The sequence below is a fragment of the Myotis daubentonii genome, chromosome 1 (genome assembly GCF_963259705.1).
Source record: "Myotis daubentonii chromosome 1, mMyoDau2.1, whole genome shotgun sequence".
NCBI lineage: Eukaryota > Metazoa > Chordata > Mammalia > Chiroptera > Vespertilionidae > Myotis > Myotis daubentonii.
The window spans coordinates 175,890,946-175,917,097 of record NC_081840.1 but is presented as its reverse complement, the minus strand read 5'-3'; the positions used below and the strand labels follow the sequence as shown (position 1 = coordinate 175,917,097).

At 41.1% G+C, this 26,152-nt stretch overlaps 1 protein-coding gene across 7 annotated transcripts in view; it reads left to right on the top strand.

Moving 5' to 3' along the window:
* PTPN13 (protein tyrosine phosphatase non-receptor type 13) overlaps window positions 1–26,152 on the top strand; it is a 212,032-nt gene that overhangs the window by 101,909 nt on the left and 83,971 nt on the right. For 5 of the 7 annotated variants that reach the window (XM_059666077.1, XM_059666071.1, XM_059666082.1 and 2 more), the window contains 7 exons: window positions 4,279–4,374; window positions 5,275–5,368; window positions 18,307–18,529; window positions 22,264–22,338; window positions 22,480–22,654; window positions 25,284–25,437; window positions 25,707–25,845. In XM_059666077.1, coding sequence (XP_059522060.1) covers window positions 4,279–4,374; window positions 5,275–5,368; window positions 18,307–18,529; window positions 22,264–22,338; window positions 22,480–22,654; window positions 25,284–25,437; window positions 25,707–25,845 — 956 coding nt within the window. The remainder of the gene's footprint in view (window positions 1–4,278; window positions 4,375–5,274; window positions 5,369–18,306; window positions 18,530–22,263; window positions 22,339–22,479; window positions 22,655–25,283; window positions 25,438–25,706; window positions 25,846–26,152) is intronic. The other 2 variants (XM_059666045.1, XM_059666037.1) reach the window with 1 other exon arrangement.

Below are 26,152 nucleotides of genomic sequence, written 5' to 3'. Positions count from 1 at the left end.
TGTAGATTCTTAGGAGCATCTCTTTGTTAAAAAATATTCTGATACTTTCTAATTAAAATAACAATCACAGGGTTTTGTTGATGCTGGGAGATGACTATATGAGAACTTGATTGTTCTGTTTTCTTGTCCAGAAGTTTTCATAATAAAAAGTTTGGTTTTTTTATTCATTCAGTTAATACCACATTCCTGGGGTCTGGACCAAATCTAAAGTGTTAATATTATGCATTTAAATATAGATAGAAACATTTGTAGTATCTTCCTAAAAGAAAAGTTGTTAATAATGTTAGGACAGCTCATGGAAAATTAGGGATTACCTTTCTGCAGGCCAAAACAGAGGAAGAAAACTGTTCTCTCTCTAGTTAGTGTCTATGGTTTGCCTTTATGTAGATCATATCAAAAAGCCAGTAATTTTTCTTGCCTAAATTATCTGTAAGCAAGGAAAATGTGCCACTCTGCATATGCTAATAATGCAAGATACTCATGGTAAGAGATGTGTAATTTTATAATAATTTCTGAAATGGTTAAATTTACTATTTAATTCAGAAATGGAAAGCCTGTACTTAACAAGGACTAACCTTTCTTATAAGCATGAGTAAGTGGTAAATTTTGGATGAGAACTTGAATCTGATTATAACCTTCTTATAAGCATGACTTGAACAATAAATATTACCTAGGAACTTTAATCTGGTTATATCTGCCATGCCATTACATGAAAGGAACGTAGATAACAACATTTTAATAGATCTATTCCAGAATACAGAAGCTCACAAAAAAGATTCCTACTACTTTAAGTAACACAGAGACCCACCTCTACTCAAATCTTTGGGGGTGGGAATGTCTTCTTACCCATAATAGTATTGCCTCGCTAATCATCTGGTTTGTGTTTCTGGAGTGCTAGTGCCCTATTTCTTTAAGGCAGGAAAACTTCATAAGGCAGGTCCCTTTCTGCCCCCAGGTGTGGTCCTGAAAACATTTATAAACCAATAGTTGATCAAGGGAAGATGATTTATTGCTGTATTTTAGAAAGGGGATCATCATTACCTTAATATGTCTTATGAAGGGAACCCAAGAATTTAAAAAGTTTACTAGTGTTGTCAAAGTTAACTAAAGAAAAAAGAAACACAACATATATAGGCTAGCAGGAGAGAAGAATACAGACACATAAAATAGTATAAGAACAAAGCACCACCAAAGAATGGAAATTAAAATTTATTTACTATTTTGCAGCTACTTTGCAGAAATAGCAATGAAACAGTAAATTCACTTAATATGGCTTGTGAAATTACTATTACCTGGTATAATATCCTAGTGACTGACCTTTTTGCTTCAGTCATACAGTAGACTTCTGTGACTTCCCATTCTTCTTTGTAAGGTAAAACTGTATTGCCTGTGAACACCTGGGTCCTCTCCTTGGCTTTGTTGTTTTACTGCTCTCTGTGCTGCAATGCTGGGTTTGGAATTTGGCCAAGTCACCTTGGGAAAATTCCTCAAAAATTTTAGCATGGGAGTTCTACAAAAATGAAACAAAAAATTATTTGGTGCTCCTTGAAAAAAATAACCCTTCTTAAATAATCATTTAACTATGTCCATTAAAGTTAAATAATATGTAAAATTCTTTGTCATCTGTAATCCTTTCAAATCACATTAATCATTCGTTCATTCATCTCTCTCTCTCTTTTTTTAACATTCTCTGTTGAACAACTTTCAACACAAGGAATAATTCATTTTGTGAAGTCCCTGTTCTCAAGTTTGCAAACTAGTGAAATAGACTCCCTCCCATACCTTGGTTATCTCTGCCAAGTATTCCATGTCATTCCTCAGATCTAGATATTTCCCATGGTCTGCTATCTCTAGAGCCAAGAAAAAGCCACAAAACCTTTCTGATTGGTTCCAATACAATTCATGCTTTCTAGCCTAATCTAAATTCTCATGGCTACACAAAAGCTTTCATGTGGTTTTTGCTGACTTACCACATTCTTCACAGCAGAAAGTCTTTACTCTTTCAAGCTCCCGCTAAACAGGCTCCCAGGAATTGATTCACTTTTTATTACCAGGAGTAAGTCAACTTTCTGATAAGAATATCTGGGAATTCCCTCTATTTTCACTTCTTTTCCATCATTTCTTTCTCTTAAGAAAAAAAGATTATATCACCTTGCCAACTAACTGTCTCAGGTGTATTGGGGATTTTTTCCATCTCCTCCTGTTTTCCTCAGCACATTTTTCCAGCAGTTTTCCCTAGTATGCTTTACAACCTCAGTCTCCCCCTATTTGTAGTCTTATCATCCACTGCCTAAAATCATGCTCAGACATTCCACTCTGCCAAAAAGACTCTTGATTCCTCATTCAGTCTTCTTAAAAAATTTTTCTTCTTTTCTCAAACCCCTAAACTAATTGAAAGAATTTTCTCAATTCCTTACCAGCTGGTCCTTCTTTAACCCTTTCTGATTTGGCCTCTGGCTTGTCTTTGCAATGGAAACAGTCCTCTTGAAGATCATCGGTGTCCTTTCTGTAACATTTATATTTGTCTATTCATTCATCCATTCATTCATATTCACTCAGAAAATATTTATTTTTGTGCTTGCTAGCAAACAGTTGGTAAATACTAAAGATACATCTTTAAAAAATCTCTTTTGTCAGAGAGTTTATAATTTAGGTAGAGGGAACACATAGAAAATTATTAGGCAGTGGAAGAGTTGCAACCAGTTATGTGTAAAGCAATATGAAAGTGAGGGAAGCCTTGCCCAATCTGGACGATAGGTGGTCATGAACGCTTTTGTGTTCAAGTTAAGGCTTCTTTTAAAGGAAAAAGAAAAAAGTGTCTAGCTTTAAAAAAAAAAGCTGGAGTGGACAACAGCATTCCTAGCAGAGAGAGTATCTTTCAGGAAGGAGCCCCAAAATTTATCTGCTTTTGGTTATAAATTTGCAAATCTAGAACATGAATGCAGAATTTGTCTGGGGAAGTAGATGACCATGAGGCTATTGGAATAGGCTTTTACCTGCATTGCGTTTCTAAAGTTCTATTTAAGTGTGTGTGTGTGTGTGTTTTAGGGAGTGGGAAGGAAGAGGTCTGTACTTTTAATCTGTTTTCAACAAGTGAATCTGTGACTTTACAGTATCAACAGTCACTGCTATATAATTAGTTGAAGATCTATATATATATAAAAGCCTAAACGACCGAAAGACCGGTCAACTGGTCACTATGACACACACTGACCACCAGGGGACAGACACTCAATGCAAGAGCTGCCCACTGGTGGTCAGTGCACTCCCACAGCCAACCTCCCACGGCCAACCTTCTGCGGTCCCTCCCCCCAGCTAGCTGGCCCTGATAGGTCCCGATCAGCCAGCCCCGATCGCCAGCCAGGCCGAGGGACCCCACCCGTGCATGAATTTGTGCATCAGGCCTCTAGTCAAGTTATAAAAGGCTTTGAACCTCAAGCTAAGGAGTTTTTTCATTGTACCTTAAAGACTCTAGATTGAAGAAGCTTAAGAAATATAGCAATATGCTTCGATTTTTGTTTCTGAAAAATTTACTCTCTGAAATGTGAATTATAATATGAGATGAGTCCAGCATGAAATGAATGATGATCTGTGATAACTATGGGGAGTATGAAAAGAGAGGGCAAGTCAGTAACATTTTGAAGGTAGAATTTAGATTTTAATGGAGTCCTGCCCCTTTACAGCACACAATGCACAACCCGACAAGTCTCCCCCACCCTTAATGCTTACTCATCTCAAACATTAAACATCCTTCCTTGAATTAGGTATTTTGTACTTATTATCTGAGCTTAGGACTGTGCTTTTGGATTTTCTATTCCTTTAGCATCTAACACAGAGAATTTACTCATTAAGCATTCAAAACTGGTTGTCAATGATGATTTTTATATAACATCTCTTTCCTAACAGCTTTACCTATATTAATTCATTTGATGCTCCAACAACCCTATGAGGTGTACTGTATTGTTATGCCCCCTTTTCAGCTAAAAAAATGATTACAGGAAGTTAAATTACCCACCTAAGATCTCACAACTAGCAATTAGTGGAACTGAGATTCAAACCCATACAATCTGGCATCAGAGTCCAGGCTCTTAACCTCTATGCCAGACTAACTCCAAATTGGAAGCACATTATTTGAGTACCATCCAGCAATCTTATATTTTAAGCATTCTATAAAATGTTCCACTCTCACCATAGTACATGTACTATTTTATTTGACTTGTGTGGAACAGCTAATGAGTTTCCTTTCTAATGTTTCTTTGTTTGTTTTAATCCATTTAGAACCAATTCGAAGATACAAAACTTACCACAGTGATATCTTTAGTACCTCCAGTGAAAGTCCATCTATTATTTCCTCTGACTCAGACTTCAGACAAGGTGAGAGGCATCTCAGAAAATAAAATGTTTTTAAGAAACCGTGATTGTCCTTCTTTTTCAGTAGCACTGAGTTATGAGGTGACAAACGAATAATTCTATATAAAAATTTAAGAATTATAAAAAGCTGCCAGTTATTCGTTTTAACAATATTATAAGAGCTTAATAATAGCTTCACCAACAGCAATGTAGTCATTTTCATAATATCTTATATAATAAAAGGCTAATATGCAAATAGACTGAACGGCGGAACAACTGATTGCTGTAGGATGGTGGAGCAGGTGAGCCGGGGTGCCAGACCAAGGTGGGTACCAGTTGCTGCTGGCGCTGGAGATGCTGTTCACACCCACTGCCAGTGCCTGGTGCCAGTCCCAATCACTCAGAGCCATCAGCGGGTGCAAGCGGTGGCTGCCAGCCCTGATCACCCCTGAGGGCTTCTCCATCCCCCCCTGCTCCTGAGGGGTGATCGGGGCAGCAGCCACCACTAGCCCTTGCTCCTGGCGCTGGCCCCAATCACTCCACGCTGTCAGTGGGTTTGAGTGGGGCTGGTGCTGTCAGCGTGTGGGAGTGGCGGCAGCAGGAGCAGGGCTGCCAGCAGACAGGGGACCGGGAGCCACGGCGGGAAGGGCCAGGTGGGGACACAGAGGATGGGCCAAGACCAGTCCCTGTGCCTACCACAGCCTCATTGCCCACAGTTCTTTTCAAGGTGCATGAATTTGTGCACTGGGCCCCTAGCAGAAAATAATTCATTGTCTTTAAAAACAACATGACTTACCTCTACACATTTCATTAATTCAATTATATGAATATGATTTGAATATGGATCTGTGTCTGCTAAATGCTTGAGTTTTAAATAAGATCACTTCATATTATTATCATCTGTTCCTTTTTCACTTAAATTAGTGAGAAAAAGTGAAGCTTCAAAGAGGTTTGAATCTAACAGTGGTCTCCCAGGAGTAGATGAAACTCCAAGTCAAGGCCAGTCACACAGACCAAGGTATGTGACCTGAAAAGGTAATACTAATGCGTTTCCTGGAAACAGTGACAGGTTTTTTGTTTTTGTTTTTATTAGAATCAAGTTCATATTTTTAAAAATTATCCTCTTTTCTCCATTTTTCCTTTTTCTTTCCCTCCTCTTTCCATACCCACAAAATTACTCAGTTATGTGAAGACATTGTAGTAGTTCAAGTTTGAGTTATTGGAATCTTTTAAAATTAGAATTGGCTCTGATTATTTATAGTTTGTGCTTGATTTTTAGAATTGTCAGTACTTATTAACAGTTAGGAAATTCTGAAGGCGTGGCATTAAACCTGTGGGAAGATAACGAGTAATACCTCTTTTGAACGATTGAACAGGTTCAACAAGCAGGATTTCACTAAGTATTATTTGTTGAATGAATAATGAGGTTACTACTAAGTAACCTGTTATGTAAAAAGTTAATTATTCACTACGTTTTTCCTGGTTTAAAAGAGGTCATCTTGTATTTTTTTTAAAGCCCACTTTGGGCTGTTAAGAGTTCATTTTTATACTGAAATACTCAGCTTTCTTATAAGGTATTAGGTATTATTCTTGTTCCAAACTTAGGATGGTGGTATTATAGCTGTGTATTAATTTACTTTGTTTAAACTGAAAAGTGTCAAGGCAGTAGTGACTGTTTGATGTGCATTCTATTTGTGTGTGCAGAGGTCCCTTACATGAACAAAAGCACATTGCTAATGTTAAGCATTAATTTGAAATTTGTAATGTGATATTAGAGAACCAGAGGATGCTTCAGAACTTACACCCATACTATGGGAATCCTTTTAAAATCATTATTTCCATTTGTATCATTCAGGTGCCACCATATACAAAAGAATAATTTGGAAATTAACAAAACCTTGCCCCTTAGCCAATTAATTCTGGCAGACACTGTTTCACAGCTGTAAACCATTAATAGATCAAGTAACTCTAGCCATGTGATTAAAGGTTTAGACTCCAAGTAATTAAATACATTACAACAAAATTATCTTTAATGTTTAATTTTTATTAAATTTATGTAATTTCTGTTCTCTCTTATACCTTTTAATATAGTCTGTTTATTTTAGTTAAGTTTTATTTTACCTGAGGAAAGCCTTAATAAGTATTTTTGTACCTAATGGGACATTATATTTGCACAATGGCATTTTATATTACTACTAGGGGCCCGGTGCATGAAATTCGTGCACTGGGGGGGGGGAGTGTCCCTCAGCCCAGCCTGCCCCCTCTCACATACTGGGAGCCCTCAGGGGATGTCCTATTGACGGCTTAGGCCACTCCCAGCTCCCCTTGGGGAGCGGGCCTAAGCCACAGTCTGGCCTCCCTTTGTGGGAGGTGACTGGGCTGATCAGGGGAAGGCACCAGCCCCATCACCCCACTGCTGCAGCCACTGCCAGTCACCGCAGCCAGCAAGGTTTTTTTTATCAACACGGACTCCAGTCCCATCACCATGAAAAAATGACAACTTTTTTTAGGCATTTTCAAGCTGTGTCTTTCATATAATAATAATTTCTTTATTATTCTTTTATCCTCACCTGAGGATATGTTTCCATTGATTTTTAGAGAATGTGAAAGAGAAAGGGAAAGACAGAGAGAAACATCAAAGCGAGAGGAACACTTTGATTGGTTGCCACCTGCATGAGCCCTGACCTGGGCCCCGGCCAGGGAGGAGCCTGCAACCTAGGTACATGCCCTTGGTCAGAATTGAACCCAGACCCTGCCATCTGCAGGCCAAGGCATTATCCACTGAGCCAAAGTGGCTAGGGCAGGATATGACATTTCTTAGCCCTCCAGCAGCGGACCTTCCTTTTTTTCACCAGGAGTGTAGTGAAAAACCCTAGATCACCTTTCTGGATTCTTATTACCCAAGTTACTAAGAATATTACCATTGGCATACAAGGAGTTCAGCCAATGAGCAGTCAGAAAAGGTGCTTCCTCTGTAGTTCACACAATCTGCGGCTTGGCACCCCACTCACCCCCGCCCCAGGCTTGACGCCTCTAGCCCAGGCTTCAGGCCTGGGCAGGGGAATCCCATCTCCCCCGATCACGGGCTCCACCCTTGCCAGGCCTGACCCCTTGGCCAGAGGTGTTGACCCCCATCACCCTCCGATTGCCAGATTTGCCCCTTGCCCAGGCCTGATGCCTCCCCCAGAGGTGTAAGGCCTGGGCAGGGGACCCCCATCTCCCTCCCATAGCTGGCTCCGCCTCCCGCCCAGGCATGATGCCTCTGGCCCAGGTATCAGGCCTGAGCTGGGACCTGCACACCCCTCCAATTGACGGCTCCACCCCCCGCCCAGGCCTGACACCTGGGCCAAAGGCGTTGTCCACCATCACCCTCCAACTGCAGGCTCCACCCCTGCCCAGGCCTAACGTCTTTGGCCAAGGCTTTAGGCCTGGGCAAGGGACCCCTAGCTCCCCAGACTGCCAGCTCCGCCCCTGCCCCTGCCCAGCTCCCATTGTGGGCTCCACCCCTGCTTCCCGGGATCACTGGTCGGAGGTGGCAAAGGCGCCAGGTTCTCTGATCACGGCTGGGGAGCAGGGCAAAGGCGGCGCCCAGGGCCGCCTTTGCCCTGCCCCCGGCTCTCAGCTCCCCCCTGGGTTTCGGATCACCGTCAGTGGCAGGGGGCTTCTTCCGTCCTTTCCCTTTCGCCTCCCAGCATTGTGCCTACATATGCAAATTAATCGCCATCTTTGTTGGCGGTTAACCGCCATCTTAGTTGGCAGTTAATTTGCATATCTCCCTGATTAGCCAATGGGAAGGGTAGCGGTCGTACGCTAATTACCATGTTTCTGTATTATTAGATAGGATAGCCCATAATAGTAATAGTAATTATATAATAGTAAATATAATAGTAATTGTGATGACCCTGTTTTTGTAATTTTGAATAAAGAGGTAAGAGAAAAGACAGATCTATGCTTGATATTGCACAGTTTTCTTAAAGAAGCAAAAGTGTTTGGGTATGAACACCAGGAAGAAGCAGATTGAATTGTACAAAGCTCTGTGTTAAATTGAGGAAGTCACTCTTCTCTGTATGTGTAATTTGGAGAAAACTTATAGATAGTTAATATGATGCCCTTTTAGCTTGATCAAAAGTAGCAATAGAGCCCAGCTGGCATGGCTCAGTGGTTGAGTGTCGACCAAGGAACTGAGAGGTCACCAGTTCAATTCCAGTCAGGGCATATGCCTGGGTTGCAAGCTTGATCCTGGTGTGTGGGGCATGCAGGAGGCAGCCAATCAATGATTCTCTCTCATCATTGAAGTTTCTATATCTCTCTCCCCTCCTCTCTGAAATCAATAAAAAAAAAATCTTTAAAAAAAAACTAGGAGTAGAAAATAACAACTTGAAGAATTATCTGGATTGTGTGTTAAAGATGAATTTATTTTATAATCAGTTTTAGTCATATAAAAACATATTCCTCCAAATAAAATTAAAACATTTTATGTGTCTTATTTCAATTTTCTTGATAAGCTATGTCAAAAGCATCAAGATTATGAGACTGTCTTAGTTTTTTGTTTTGTTTGTTTTTTGTCTAAGTTTTATATTGGAAACATTAAGGTCATCTTAGCTCATCAAGTCATGTTTTAGTGAGAAACTATTTTTTATTTCACACTTTAAGAGGTAAACTCCTGCCCTAACCGGTTTGGCTTAGTGGATAGAGCGTCGGCCTGCAGACTGAAAGGTCCCAGGTTCGATTCCGGACAAGGGCATGTACCTTGGTTGTCGGCACATCCCCAGTAGGAGGTGTGCAGGAGGCAGCTGATCTGATCGATGTTTCTCTCTCATTGATGTTTCTATCCTTCTCCCTTCCTCTCTATAAAAAATCAATAAAAAATATATTTTTTTAAAAAAGAGGTAAACTCCCAATGTGGTGTTCATTATACATGCATTAGATAAAAGGTATAGGTGAAAGAAAAATATTTCAAGAAGTAGATTGTTGGGTCTGTGTATATGTTATTTTTAATGTAAGATGCTAAATTCTACTTCTTTTAGAATGGCAGTACCCACCTCCTTTTTAACTAAAATACTGTCCAAATTCCTTATTCAAGTGCAGAATTTCCTGAATGTGTACAAACTTTCTGATAATATCCTTAACATGCTGGTACACAATCAGGAGATCCTGTTTTGTTCTTGAGGTCACATATTTGTCAGATCTATAAATAGTGCTGTATTTAAACATGTTGCATGGTTCCTCATAAAAATTTCCATCCCCTTTAGCAAGTATGAAGTGAAAAACAGATACAGACAATGCTATTGATAAAACAGGGGGTATACAAAGGGGGAGATTTACAGGAAATTATGAGTCAGATGTCACAGAATGAGTAATTTTTGGATTCTGAGCTATCAAAAGTGTCTTTCAGTGATCAAAAAGGATATTCAAAGCGGTTTGCCAAAGAGCATTGCTAAGTGTTTTCCAGTGTTAACTTTGAGTACAGTTTATACATAGTATAATTCCCACTGCTTCTATGCCTATCTGCTCGATGAGGTAATTTTTTTTTTGTCTCAAAACAACCTATTTATTCATTCCTAAATGATTTTGTTTTTCTGAGTTTGTTTGGGTTTTTTTGTTGTTGTTTTGTTTTGTTTGTTACTCAAACTTTTCAGTCGTTATAAGAACTTCTCCCAAATATTACTTGGGACAGATAAAATAATTTGAATAAGAAGGCTAATATATTTGATGAAAAATAACAAGTAGGAATTAAAATATATACATTTAAATTTTGTTCATTATCCTTGACTTATTTTTTTTTAATTAAATCTTTATTGTTCAGATTATTACATTTGTTCCTCTTTTTTTTCCCCCCCATAACTCCCCTCCTCCCAGTTCCCGCCCCACCCTCCGCCCTCACTCCCCACCCACTGTCCTCATCCATAGGTGCACGATTTTTGTCCAGTCTCTTCCCACATCTCCCACACCCCTTTCCCCCCCCCCAAGAATAGTCAGTCCATTCCCTTTCTATGTCCCTGATTCTATTATAATCACCAGTTCATTCTGTTCATCAGATTATTTATTCACTTGATTCTTAGATTCACTTGTTGATAGATGCATATTTATTGTTCATAATTTGTATCTTTACCTTTTTCTTCCTCTTCCTCTTCTTAAAGGATACCTTTCAGCATTTCATATAATCCTGGTTTGGTGGTGATGAATTCCTTTAGCTTTTCCTTATCTGTGAAGCTCTTTATCTGACCTTCAATTCTGAATGATAGCTTTGCTGGATAAAGTAATCTTGGTTGTAGGTTCTTGGTATTCATCACTTTGAATATTTCTTGCCACTCCCTTCTGGCCTGCAAAGTTTCTGTTGAGAAATCAGCTGACAGTCGTATGGGTATTCCCTTGTAGGTAACTGAGTTTCTTTCTCTTGCTGTTTTTAAGATTCTCTCTTTATCTTTTGCTCTTGGCATTTTAATTATGATGTGTCTTGGTGTGGTCCTCTTCGGATTCCTTTTGTTTGGGGTTCTCCGCGCTTCTTGGACCTGTAAGTCCATTTCTTTCACCAGGTGGGGGAAGTTTTCTGTCATTATTTCTTCAAATAGGTTTTCAATATCTTGCTCTCTCTCATCTTCTGGCACCCCTATAATTCTGATGTTGGTACGCTTGAAGCTGTCCCAGAGGCTCCTTACACTATCCTCGCATTTTTGGATTCTTTTTTCATTTTGCTTTTCCGGTTGGATGTTTTTTGCTTCCTCGCATTTCAAATCATTGACTTGATTCTTGCGCTCCTCTTGTCTGCTGTCGGGCGTCTGTATAATATTCGTTATTTCAGTCTGTGTGTGCTTAATTTCTAGTTGGTTCCCCAATATAAGATCGAGGGTCTTATTAGTTTTCGTGTAGATCTCATTAAGTTTATCAGCAGCTTCTAAACAGTTCTTGAGAGACCTTAAAAGTGTGGTTCTGAACTCTATATCTTCCATTGACAATTTTGTCCTGTTTCTTTGTCTCCGCATTTTGTTATGCTTCCTTGGTGCACCCCCTAGTGGTCTTTGTTCGCAGTCTTATAGTTAAATCTTGATTGTTGTAGCTAATTCCAGGGAGGGTTTGACCTCCAGGCCAAGTGGCTATGAGAATCAGCTGTGTCAGCAGTGAGAGAACTTCTGTCCTCTAGGGAGGTGCTAATCTAGCCTTTGCCTGAGGCTATCCGGCAAATGCCTCTGTGCAGGGCTTGGGCGGGGCAGGTCGCACAGGATCAACAGGGTGGGCCGGAGAGAGCAGTTATGGCGGCTCTCCATCCTGTCCCCAGGGGCTCTGCCTCTCTGAGTCCCAGCACCCGCTGCAAAGCTCGGAGAGAAAGCTGCACTCGCTCTGACCGAAGCCAGACAGTCCCGCCTCTCCCGTCTGAGTCTGGGTCCCCAAAGACTCGCCCCGGATCTGGTGCTCAGAGTCTGCGACTCCCTCCCAATTGAAAACAACAACCGCGCCCTCCGCCACCAGCCCGCTCCGCGCACTCCGCACCTCAGAATTTGACTTCAGCACTGCACCTCCTCTGAGTGTCCGTGTGCGTTTCTCTTTCCTCCTAGTTGTAGGACTTCCACTCAGCCAGCGTTCCTGTGGTTCTGGGTGATGTCCCTTCCATTTTTTGGTTTCACTTTTGAAGTAGTTGTTCAAAGCAGCAAACTCCGGCGTTAACCTATGCCGCCATCTTGGTTTTCCCCATCCTTGACTTATTAAGTGATATTTTTGAACCATCAAATTTAATCAATCATTTGTTCAACAAATGATTGTTGAACACCTACCATGTGCTGGATACTTCTAGATACTGGAGATAGAGTCATGAACAAGATAAAAACTGTCCCTCAAGGGTCATTCTGGGGCTAAGAGATTGCCAATAAACCATTGAAAAACAAGTAAGTAATGCACCATTAGAGAGTCATGCTACTTTGAAGAAAAATAAGCAGTCTAAAGGGATAGAGAGTGTAGGGGTATGATGTCCAAGTTCTGTGTTGCATAGGCAGGGTGATCTGAGGAGGCATCTCCCAAGATGTTATATTTGAACAGAACACTATTTGAAATGAGGCAGTGAACCATGCAGATATCAGAAGCAAGAGGGTTCTAGACAAAAAGAACAATAAGAACAGAGGCCATGAGGTGTGGAAGATGTGTTGCATGTTAGAGGAGCAGCGAGAAGGACAGTGTGGCTGCAGCAGAGTGAGTGGAGGACAGGGTGGATGGTAACCAGGACCCAAATCATGTCAGACCTTGGAAGCTGCGGTGAACACTTGGATGTTTTTCTAAGTATAATAGGAAGCCACTGGATGGTTGAAAGCATAGAGAAATACAGACTGGTACAACCACTATGGAAAACAGTGTAGCGTTTCCTCAAAAAATTGAAAATGGAACTGCCAATTGACCCAGTGATCCCACTTCTAGGAATATATCCTCAGAAGGCAGGAACATCAATCAGAAAGAATATATGCACCCCTATGTTCATAGCAGCATTTACAATAGCTAAGATCTGGAAACAGCCCAAGTGCCCACCAATAATTGATGAATGGATTAAAAAACTGTGGTCCATTTACACAATGGAATACTGTGTAAATGTAAAAAAGAAGGATCTCTTATCCTTTGGAACAGCAGGAGGGACCTGAAGAGTATCATGCTAAGTGAAATAAGCCAGTCAGAGAAAGACAAGTATCACATGCTCTCACTTATATATGGAATCTAATGAACAAAATATGATGAATAAAGAAGATCCAGAGACTTTGAAGCATACAACAGACTGATGTATTTCAGAGGGAAGGGAGTGGGTGGGAAGAGATTAGCCAATGAATTTATATGCATACTAGAGGCCCGGTGCATGAAATTCGTGCACAGGTAGGGTCTCTAGGCCTGGCCGGTGATCAGGGCTGATCTGTGGGTCAACCGGTGAGGTGATCAGGGCCCCCCACTCACCAGCCCTGTCCCCTGCCACTGCCACCATTTGCCTCCCTCTGTGGAGCAATCAGGGGGTCCCCACTGGCACCCACCTTGGCCGTCCTGGCACCAACCATTCATTGGCCCTGCCCCCCACTGCCACCACCACCACTGGTCATCTCCCCCTGCAGGGCGACCAGCAGGGCAATCTGGGGGCCCTGCTGGCACCTGCCTTGGCGGGCCTGGCGCCACCCGCTCACCAGCCCTGCCCCCTGCTGCCGCTGTCCGTCGCCTCCCTCTGCAGGGTAACCAGCAGGGTAATCGGGGGGCCCCTGCTCACGCCCACCTTGGCTGGCCTAGGGCCTGCGAGCTTGGGGCAGCTCCTACGTTGAGCGTCTGCCCCCGATGGTCAGTGCATATCACAGCAACTGATCATTCTGCTGGTTGTTCTGCCATTCAGTGAATTTGCATATTAGGCTTTTATTATTTAGGATATGCATAACCATAGTGTGGGAAAGTCCTGGGTGTGGGACAGGAGCAGGGTGGAAGAGGTCAAGCAGGGGAAAGGGAGGATATCTGTAATACTCTAAACCAGTGGTTCTCAACCTTTGGGTCACGACCCCTTTGGGGGTCGAACGACCCTTTCACAGGGGTCGCCTAAGACCATCGGAAAACACATATATAATTACATATTGCTTTTGTGATTAATCACTATGCTTTAATTATGTTCAATTTGTAACAATGAAATTGGGGGGTCACCACAACATGAGGAACTGTATTAAAGGGTCGCGGCATTAGGAAGTTTGAGAACCACTGCTCTAAACACTAAAGATATGTTTTTTAAAAAGCATAGAGAGCCAGAATCTAATTTACATTTTAGTGGGATTTTGAAGGTCTGATCTGTTAAGAATAGATTTACAGGAGTAAGAGACCAGTTAGGAGGCAATTACAGCACCCCGTGTGAGATGTAAACAGCATAGGTTGTTAGTGATAGAGAAGAGTCAAATACAGATATCTTTAAGGTTGTGCCTTCAGGATTTGCTGCTGTATTGGATGTGGGATTTTCAAGAAAGAGGAATCAGAATGCCTCCAAGTTGTTTCCTAAACAAACAGAAATGATTAAGATATGGAAGGAAGTATCAATAATTTGGTTTTGGACATATTAGGCTAATGATGCATATTAACATCCAAGTCAAACACTCACCTAGGCAGGTGAATAGAATTAGAATTCAGGGGAGAGACTGGAGTTATAAGAACATATGAGGTGATTAGGACCAAGTGACTAAATGAGATGGAGTACATAGGAACTAGAAAAATCTGGAGGTCTGTGCACTGTTTTAGTCTAACATTAAGAGATTTGAAATGAAGGAGGATCCAGCAAAAGACACGAAAAAGGAGGAGCCTGTGAAGCAAATAGAAAATAAAGAGCATGGTTTCCAGAATTCAAATGTTCCAAGAAGAGAAACGATTGAGCAACTATGTCACATGGTACTTAGAGGTCAAGTACAATTAAAAATTGATAATTGTCCTATAGCTTTGACAGTATTTTTGTAACCAATTTTGGTGGAATAACAGGAACTATTGGTCAGAGTCTGAGAGAGTGGGAGATGAAGTAGAGGTAAAATTTAAATGACAGTTTTTAAGAGATTTACTCTAAATAACAGCAAAAAACAAATGGGATAGAATCTTAAAGATGATGTGGAACCAAAGGTGGGTAGCTTATTCTGAGTAGGAAATAGTATAGCATTTTTAATTCTAATAAGAATAACCTACTATACCAGACTATTGATGCATGTGAGAATAATAGCAGGAGCAAAGTCTTTGAGTAGGGGAAAGGGACTGAATCCCATGCACGTAGAGGTTTTGGGTCTATTTAAGTGTGCAGAACATCCATTCATTGTAACAGAAGAGAAGGAAGAACACACGGATGTAATTTGGAAAGTTTGATGGTTAAGGATGAGGAAGTTATTTCCTGATTGCTTCTTTTTTTTTTTAACCAAGAAAACCAAGGAAAAGCTGAGAGAGGAAGAGGGAGAGAGTATTGGAGCTTTGAAAAGAAAAGGAAAGAAATGAAGAGATTATATAAAACTAGAGGCCTGGTGCATGAAATTCGTGTGGGAGGTGGTGGTGGTGGGGGGTGGTCCCTCAGCCCGGCCTGCATCCTCTCCAATCTGGGACTCCTCGGGGGATATCCCACTTGCAATCCAGGACTGCTGGCTCCTAACTGCTCACCTGCCTGCCGGCATGATTGCCCCTAACCTCTCTGCCTGCCTGCCTGATCCCCCTATTTTGCCCCTGCCAGCCTGATCCCCCTAACTGCTCTCCCTTGCCAGCCTGATCGCTCCTAACTGCCTTCCCCCGCCGGCCTGGTCACCCCTAACTGCCACTACCTCGGCCCCTGCCACCGCGGCTTTGTCCAGAAGGATGTCCGGAGGATGTCCAGTCTAATTAGCATATTACCCTTTTATTAGTATAGATAGTTCTCTTAAGAAAATGAGCTGCCAGGCAGTGCTTGAGAGCCAGGTGAGATCAGTCAGCATGGTTTTGCAGTTTCACGAAAGTTGGGGTTTATGCAAAGGAGTGATTTTAATGATGGGCTTAGATTTCAAGCAATACATTGGCAAGAGAAGGGTGATAGCCAGAGAGAAAGTGATGGAGTAAATGGATTAAAATTCCTAATAGAGTCAATGAATTATTTGAAGAAAACTATTAGAGGAAGTGAGCTAGAAAAAAATGAGATTATATAGAGATGGTATTGGAGGATAGAAATAGGAAATTTTAGAGGTGGCGTGGTTATTGTTAATAGCCAGTATGACCATAAGAGTCACTGCTGGTGGCAGTGAAGGAGGCCAGAGTGTTGGAGGACTCCTCAGTCTATGTATACAAACCCACCATGAATGATGACAGAAGTACAGGTGAAGAAAAAGACTGAGTCGGCCTTTTTTTTTTTTAAATCCTCACCTGAGGATATTTTTCCATTGCTTTTAGATAGAGTAAAAGGTGGGAGAGAGGGAGAGAGAGAAAGAGAGAGACACATCAATGTGAGAGACATCAATTAGTTGCCTCTCACATGGAAGTGCTAGGGATCAAGCCAGCAACTGAGGTACATGCTCTTGATTAGGAATCAAATCCCAGATGCTTCAGTGCATGGGCCACTGCTCTAACCATTGAACATAACTGGCCAGGGCTGAATTGGGCATTTAAGTCCTTAATAAATAAGGGGAGTCAACCAATCCTATATAATAAAAGCCTAATATGCTAAGTGTCCGGTCGACCAGTTGGCCCTTCAACCAATCAAAGCATAATATGCTAATGATATGCTAAGGCAGCTGAACTGCTCGCTATGACATGCACTGACCACCAGGGGGCAGACGCTCTAACCGGTAGGTTAGCTTGCTCCTGGGGTCCTCAGTGAGAGGGGCTGGACATGCCCTGGAGCCCTCCTGCAGTCCCTCCCTGGCTGGCCAGCCTCCTGCGTTTCTCCCAGGCCTTGATCATGCACCGGTGGGGTCCCTTGGCCTGGCCTGCGCCCTGTCGCAATCCTGGACTCCTTGGGGGATTTCAGAGAGCTGGTTTTGGTCCAATCCCATAGGGGTAGCACTACTCAGCCAGAAGCTGGGCTCATGGCTGGCGAGCACAGTGGCAATGGCAGGAGCCTCTCCCACCTCCGCAGCAGCACTAAGAATGTCTGACTGACGGCTTAAGCCCTCTCCCCCCGAGTCAGACATCCCCCAAGGGCTCCTGGACTGCAAGAGGGTGCAGGCCAGGCTGAGGTACCCCCTGAGTGCACGAATTTCATGCACCGAACCTCTAGTCCTAAATAATAAAAGCCTAATTTGCAAATTGTTCCCTCTACCAGGAGTTTGACCAGGGGGCGGGGCTAGCCAGCCAGCTGCAGAAAGGGAGGCCCCAGCCAGCTACAGGCAACCACCAGAGGAAGGGATGCTGTAGCTGGCTGCTGCTAGGGACCCTACCCATGCACGAATTTCATGCACTGGGCCTCTAGTAGAGACAATAAATGTCTAGAGCAAAGCAGAGCTGTGGATGGTATGATTTCATAGCATGTACTTCAAGGAACCTGGGGCTCAATGGAGGAGCGTGACTGATCATCTGGAAGCTGACATTGGTATTAAAAGGAATCTCAATCCCATCACCAGGCCCAGGTTTTCAGGACTGTAAGTGTAGAACAGCTCAGTTGGCTGAGCATTGTCCTATGCACCGAGAGGTCACTGGTTTAATTCCCTATCAGGGCGCATGCCTGGGTTGTGGGCTCACTAGCATGCAGGAAGCAATCAATGGATACTTTTCTCTTTGATGTTTCTCTATCCCTCTCCCTTCCTCTTTCTCTAAAAATTGAATTAAAAAAACATATTTTTTTAAAAAAAGGATAAAACAGCCCCAATCTGAGAGAGTTCTAGGGGAAGCAGTTTTCATAGGATGCTACATGTTCAGAGGAGAGGTGGAGAAAATAGATACACCCACAAAAAGTGGGACAGCATATTATATCAGTACATTAAAAGTAGAACTGAGCCCTAATTGGTTGCAGGTTCTATCCCCTGCCCTAGTTGGGGCACATGCAGGAGGCAACCAATCGATGTGTCTCTCTCACATCGATGTTTCTCTCTCTCTACCTCTCCCCTTCCCTTCCACTCTCTCTAAAAATTAATGGGAAAATATCCTCTGGTGAGGATTGAAAAGAAGTAGAACTGCAAGGGTTCTTCTGAGATGACAAATATAAAATTTGTTTAAATTCTTGATTTCTTTATTTAACATGGTTTTTATTTTTTTTAATAGGTTTTATTGATTTTTACAGAGAGGAAGGGAGAATGATAGAGAGAAACATCAATGAAAGAGAAACATAGATTGGCTGCCTCTTGTACGCCCCCTACTGGGATTGAGGCCACAACCAGGCATGTGCCCTGACTGGGAATCAAACCAGTGACCTCCTGGTTCATGGGTTGAAGCTCAATCACTGAGCCACACCAGCCAAGCTAACTTGGTTTTTATTGATTAGACTTAAAATAACTGTTTTCTTCCCCATCCTTACTTTTGTCCACTTTTTTTATATAGCAGACAATATGAAACACCCCTTGAAGGCAACTTAGTTAACCAAGAGATTATGCTGAAGCGGCAAGAAGAAGAAATGATGCAGCTCCAAGCTAGAATGGCCCTCAGACAGTCCCGGCTGAGCCTTTATCCGGGGGAGACAATCAGAGCGTCCATGCTTGACATCACCAGGGATCCTTTGAGAGAAATGGCTCTAGAAACAGCCATGACCCAAAGAAAACTAAGGGTAAGTTGATTCTCAGATTACTGCATCTGAACTTTGTTTCATGGGGAAACGTTATGCAAAGAATTCTTAAATATTCTATAGGGATCCTAAAGTTGCCTGTAAATGAAATTGAAATCTCACGTTAGTTTTCATAGCTGGCTTTATTCAGCATTGTGGGGATCATTTTTTAATAAGAAATTCATTATATCAAAACCCAAGAAGATCAGATAGATGTTCAAGGTTAGTTCAGAAGCTCATGAATGCTATCAAGGACATTCCGTCTTTCTGCTCTGTCATTTTCAGAATTGTGGCAATAATTCACTTTATAGTCATGGTAGCTCCAAGCATATACCCTCATATTACAATATCCAAACACAAGGATAAACAAATATGCATTTTATATCTGTGAGGGATTTTTTATGTGTTTTCGTTGGCTTATTTTTGTTTCAATATATGCCATTTATTTTTATAAACATAAGCTCAAAATGAGCAGACTTCTTATTTCATGTAAAATATCTTGGAAAATTTTACAACTTCTATAATATTATTGTTAAAGGCAGTAAAGTATTCCATTTTGTGAATTTACCATGTACCATAATTTTTTTTCCTTTTTTTAAAATATATGTTTATTGATTTCAGAGAGGAAGGAAGTGGGGGAGAGAGAACATCAATGAGAGAGAATCATTGATCACCTGCTTCCTGCACACCCCCTACTGGGGATCGAGCCCGCGACCTGGGCATGTGCCCGTGACTGGAAACGAACCTGAGACCCTTCAGTCCGCAGGCCAACGCTCTGTCCACTGAGCCAAACTGGCTAGGGCTCATACTTTCTTTAATAAGTTTCTAATTATTGGACATTTTAAATTTTTCTAATTTGTTATTGTTTTTTTGTTGCTATTGCAAGCATTGCTCCTTTGAACATCCCTATAGCCAAATCTTTGCAAATATGTTCCTCCAAATAAAATAGCCAAATCAAAGGCAGCACCTTGTAAGACATTTGACACATATCATTAAATTGCCCTCTTCAAAAAGTTTGTATTATGCTTTTATGATCATGCCTGTTTTACTGTATTCTTACCTACTCCAGATATTATTATCATCATCATCACCACCAATTTGGTAGGTGAGGCAATCTTTATTTGTATTGTTCCTTTACAAATCATTCTTCAAAAGCAAAATAAATACTAGTAAAAGGGATAAAATCTAGAATGATTTTTTTCTTTTTTTGTTCTGCACTTAGAAAATATATTACCCTCTTCTGTTTTGTTTTAATTTTTAAAATCTGGAATTGAGTTGTAATTGATAAGACACTGTCCCATTTTAAAATTATTAAATTCCAATAAACATACTGAATTTGTTTTAAACTGAAAAGAAGATACTTTATTATCCTATATAATTAAGTGATAATATGCAAATTGACCATCACACCCTCACAAGATGGCTGCCTGTGACCAGGCCGGCAGGGGGTTTAGTGAGAGACTACCAAACAACTGAAGAACAGGCTGCATGGGGCGACCAGGCTGGCAGAGGGGCTGTGAGGGGCAACCAGGCCGGCAGGGGGGGCTTTTGGGGGTGACCAGACCAGCAGGGGACAACCAGGCTGGTGGGGGGTGGTGCAGTTAGGGGCGACCAGGCCGGCAGAGGGGGGCAGTTGGGGGTGACCAGGCTGGTGGGGGGGGGGGGGCAATTAGGAGCGACCAGGCTGGCAGAGAGAGGGCATTTGGGGGCGACCTGGCCAGCAGCAGGGGGCAGATAGGGACGACCAGGCCAGCAGGGGTGGGCAGTTAGGGGCCATCAGGCCGGCACACAGAGGCAGTGAGAGATGATCAGGCTAGCAAGGGGGGGGGGGCAGTTAGGGGTGACCAGGCAGGCAGGCAGGTGAGCGATTAGGAGCCAGTGGTCCAGGATTGTGAGAGGGTTGTCCCCCGAGGGGTCCCAGATTAGAGAGAGTGCAGGCTGGGCTAAGGGCCCCCCCCCATGCCCGAATTTCATGCACTGGGCCTCTAGTTACAAAAAATACCTTTCTCAAAATTAGGCAATAGGCAGGGTATCATAGTAAATTTAATTATCAGAAGCATGAGCTTCTGATAATTAAAGGCACACATAAAGCATCAAAGGCACACGTATATACACATCACTTTCCTAAATCATAGAATTCATGGAAAACTTTGGCTCATTAGAGATTCATATAAATGGCAGCCTGTACCTTTACAATATGCCACTATTACGTGTCATCCCACTAAAAACCTGTGCTGTCATATAGGCAGTCAGTGCCTGGCTATTTTAAAACACTTTATCAGAGACATGCTTTATCAGTGACTAGAGAATTTGAACTATTGGTCATTAAATGGTCACATGGTGGTATGGTGTTTGTTGTTGTTTTCTGAAAAGAGCAAGAAGGGTATGTTTTGGGGGCTGAAAAAGAGTACTAGTATTAGAGGAGCAATTCCACAATTGAATTAATGTTCTTTCCCAAAACATAAATTTTTGTTTTTATATTACTCTTGATGCAGACACATTTTAACTTGTTCATACCCTGTTGCCGTAGTTGATCTATATTAGATTCTGTTTCCCATGGCAGGCCATTCTCATTTTTTTCTGCTCTATTTCTATTCTTGTTTAAAATGTGCCCTATTGGTTCGTTCGTTGATTATTAACAAACCCATAATGTTAAACTTTTACTTAAATGGTATCTGTCATGTTTCACACTTGGTTAATTGGGTAGAATTCCCATACCGAGCAATAAAATGATCTGTACAGCCGAATGCAAAGAAAAAAACAACATAAAAATAAAACTTCCGGAGCCTCCATGAGTTCATACCCACACACCACCTGCCTTTGGCTTCAAGATTAGCCCTGCTTTTTTCCCACCTTTTGTCCATTTGGACATAATCTTTCAATCTATTCTGATCCTACTCTGACCTGGAGTCTATCTTGATTTAAGATATCTCCTCAATCAGTTCTTCCCTCTGGGCAGAAACCCTGGATATACAGTAGGTCAAGGTAAAGAGTACATTGAGAAGCAATAACTGTGGTGTGTGGACTCCACTTTCTCCCTCTCCCAAGTCCTCCCAGCTCCTGAGATAGGATTTTCTTACTTGAGACAGCAGTAAGGGGCAGAAGCTATGATACATATACTATCCCTAATAGTCAGTATTTTGAACAAAAGAATAGTGTCACAGGGTTCAAAGAACATACTTACAGATGGATATGAGATATGAATATTTTGTAATCACAAATGTATATTTTGACAATCACAGTATTTTATATATTTTGTTTTTTTAATTATGACTTGTTTTAGGACAGATTCGGTCTCACTCTCTAAAAACAGTGAGATTCTGTACAATCCCTTCACACATTAGCAATATTAAACCACATCCTTAATGAGCTTGAAACTCTATATTACTTCAAAAATTAAGACTGCTGTTGTGCTTTTAAGAGTCTGAGTCATTCTGGAGTCCAAAAATGGAAAATCTTGTGAAACAGTATAAAACTAGGCTTTTCATTTGACATCACTGGTAGAAAACAGAGCTGAGGAAAAGCTTCTGTCCACACTGAGTGTAAGGCACCTTCCCTTCCTGGTCTGGTAAACTCCACTGTCCTTCTTTATTGAAAGTTTCTGCATTTGTTTCAGGTCACCTACTTCTAATCAGGTGGCTTTACATATAATTTATTTTTATTATTACATTATTTCTTTTGAAGGAAAGAGCTAGAATAATTAAATCTCTTAATTTTACTTATTATGTGATTTGCAGAATTTCTTTGGCCCCGAGTTTGTGAAAATGACGATAGAACCTTTTGTATCTTTGGATTTGCCACGGTCTATCCTTGTAAGTAATAAAACCAATTTGTATCACTCTTAGAAAATAATTTCAGTAATGATTTGAAGGGAAAAAAAACAGTTGAAATTCTTGCAGTTTACTTTAATAGATGCCATTCTTTTTTCTTTTCTTTTTTTTTTCCAATTGTAGACAAAGAAAGGGAAGAATGAGGATAACCGAAGAAAAGTAAATGTAATGCTTCTGAGTGGGCAGAGATTGGAACTGACTTGTGATACCAAAACCATATGTAAAGATGTGTTTGATATGGTTGTGGCCCATATTGGCTTGGTGGAACATCATTTGTTTGCTTTAGCTGTCCTCAAAGGTACCAAAATTTTTAAATTCAGGCTGCAATATGAAAACTTGGCAACAATTTGACTGACCTGTTATGCCCAACCTTGCTTTGAGAAATAGTAATTACATAAACATTCAGCAGGGAGGAGTAGGAGTCTAGGAACTCCCTTCCTTCTTCTAACTAGGTGCATTGTTTTTGTTTTTTGTTTTCTTCCTTTTAACCCTCACCCAAGGATATTTTTCCATTGATTTTTAGAGAGAGTGGAAAAGAGAGGGAAAGACAGAGAGAAACACATGGATTGGTTGCCTCCTGCATGAGCCAACAACCAGGGCCCAGGCTGGCAACGAGCCTGCAACCAAGGTTTGTGCCCATGACTGGACTCGAACCCAGAACCCTTCAGTCATAGGCCGATACTCTATCTACTGAGCAAAACCAGCTAGGGCAAGATGCATTGTTTTAGTGGCTGTGTCTTTTTTGTATCTTCTGCACTTGGTCATGAAGATTTTTCTTTGGCTTTTGGCTATATAAAAATGGATTTTAATTGTTATATTTTGAGGACCATTATATATGTCAATTGCCTGCTTATGTATTCTAGAAGTTAGTATCCTGCTAATATAGTAGGACCCTATTTCGGAATCTTCAACTTCTTTAGCCTACTATCCTAAAATATACAGTGTCTTTATAAATGTTGCTGGTGGATGACTGAAAATATGACTTCACATATTTTCTCCTCATCTGAGCCACTTTCACATCTATAGTGGCCTCAGAGCACAGCTTCATTGGAAGTCGCTCCTGGTTGTCAATTAGAATTTCCATAGCAATAAGAAGCCCTTTGTAGTTGGGCTTAATAAGTCTCTTTAAATTGTTATGTTTATAAATTGCTCTTTAATATTTCAGATTCCTGTTTACCTCAGAATTTATCTTAGAAAGCTTAGACAACGAAGTACCATAAATTATAATTGAAGGATCAAACCATCCTGAAACCCTGCCAGATCAGGATAAGAGAAATATTTCTTTTAATTCAGTTTATTGAATTCTTTTCTTAAAAACTAATAGTCCATTTTGTAGTCATCCAGCAAATATTCAATTAGTGCCAGTTGGTTTTCTGCCACTTTAATAATTACAATTTTATGCTAAATAGATAATACTAATTAAAGATATTCAATTAATTAAAATTTCTATATATAATATACCTAATTTCTTAAACATTCTGGATAAGTCAAATTTTAGTGAATAATCTATTATTTGGAGAAGGTCAATAATACTTAAGTGATGATTTAAAAAAAAAAAAACTCTGGCCAGTTTTGCTCAGTGGTTAGAGAATCAGCCCTCTTACTGAAGGGTCATGGGTTCCATTCCCAGTCCAGGGCACGTACCTTAGTTGCAGGTTCACTCCCTGCCCCCAGTTGGGGGTGGGAGGCAACTAGTCGATGTGTCTCACTAGTCGATGTGTCTCTCTCACATTGATGTTTTTCTCTCCCCTCCTCTTCCTTCCCTTTCACTCTCTCTAAAAACTCAATGGAAAAGAATATCCTTGGATGAGGATTAAAACAAATAATAATAATAAAATAAATTTTTTAAATGACTGCTCTTCCTAGATTTCAGCTGGTAGCTCAATATCCTCCTGTATAATAAAAGCCTAATATGCAAATTGTCCCCTTCACTGGGAGTTCGATCGGGAGTTCGACCAGGGTGCGGGGCCAACCAGCCAACCTCCTGTGTCTCCTTACCCTGGCAGTGCATGAATTCGTGCACCAGGCCTCTAGTAATAAATAATAACTAATGTTTATTGAATGCTTACCATGTGCCTCACACTTTACCAAGTGTTTTATATCCATTATGTCATGTGATCCCTACAACAGCCTTATAAAGTAGGCATTGCAGGAAAGGGCACTATCCTCATTTTACAGACAAGAAAATTGATGTCTAGAGAGGCTAAGTTTATTCATTATTACATAGATAGTAAATGATGTGGCCAGAAGTTAAATCCAGGTTTATCTGTCTTCAGACCCCTCATTCTTCTCTCTTTTTTTGTGTGGTTGTTAATCCTCACCCGAGGATATCTTTCCCATTAATTTTTGGAGAGAATGGAAGGAAGGGAGGGAGTGGGAAGAGAGAGAGAAACACTGATGGGAGAGAGAAAAACATCGATGTGAGAGGGACACATGAATTGGTTGCCTCCTGCACCCAACTGGGGCCAGGGATTGAACCTGCAACTCAGGTACATGCCCTTGACCAGAATTGAACCTGAGATCCTTTGATGCATAGGCCAACACTCTAACCACTGAACCACACCCATTAGGGCAAGACCCCTCATTCTTTTTTTAACTATATTTGTATTAATTTCAGGGAGGAAGGGAGAGGCAGAGAGAGAGATAGAAGCATCAATGATGAGAGAGAATCATTGATCAGCTGCCTCCTGACATCCCCCACTGGAGATTGAGCCCACAACCCGGGAATGTGCCTTTGACCAGAATCGAACCCAGAACCCTTCAGTCCACAGGCTGACGCCCTAGCCACTGAGCAAAACCGGCCAGGGCAAGACCCCTCATTCTTAAAAGACTAAGCCATATTGCTTCAGAGCACCCTGTCATATTTCTTCATAATTTTATTTTATTCAATATTTCTTTTATCTGAATGTTTTCTTATTTTGTTTTAGATAATGAATATTTCTTCGTGGATCCTGATTTAAAATTAACCAAAGTGGCCCCAGAGGGATGGAAAGAAGAACCGAAGAAAAAGAACAAAGCCACTGTTAATTTTACTTTGTTTTTCCGAATTAAATTTTTCATGGATGATGTTAGTCTAATCCAGTGAGTACGCAAGAGTTTCTATTTTTCTCTTCTTGACCCCTGGGTTTTTGACCCGTTAGTTTACTGATACTGAACTATTTGATCTGATCAATGATAATGTTTCCTTTATCATAAAAGAAATAATTTCTTCAACATCGTTTATTCAATAATTGTGGCTGAAAAGCTTCATTATAAACTGTCTTGGAAACTAAACTTATCTGCCAATAATACAAATTACCTCAAGATTGAGGATAAAGCCCAGATGTCTTGTGTTTGTATTTATTTTCCAGACATACTCTGACCTGTCACCAGTATTATCTTCAGTTGCGAAAAGATATCTTGGAGGAGAGAATGCACTGTGATGACGAAACCTCTTTACTGTTGGCCTCATTGGCTCTCCAGGCTGAGTATGGAGATTATCAACCAGAGGTGGGATATTTTTTTTCTCCAGGACCACTTTTGCATTACTGTTCTTATTCTCAGCATAATTAAAGACTAAATCTAGTTGAGGTGTTTGCTGTTTAGATCTAGAGATTTTTGAAGCTAGAATGACCAAGTTCCCCATGTACTTTGGTTATATACAATCATACACTGTGGGATTTCTTTCCTTCCTTCCTTCCTTCCTTCCTTCCTTCCTTCCTTCCTTCCTTCCTTCCTTCCTTCCTTCCTTCATTCCTTCCTTCCCATCAGTCTATCTTTTTTTAAATTAGCCTATTTCAGAGTTTCAGGCTATCTA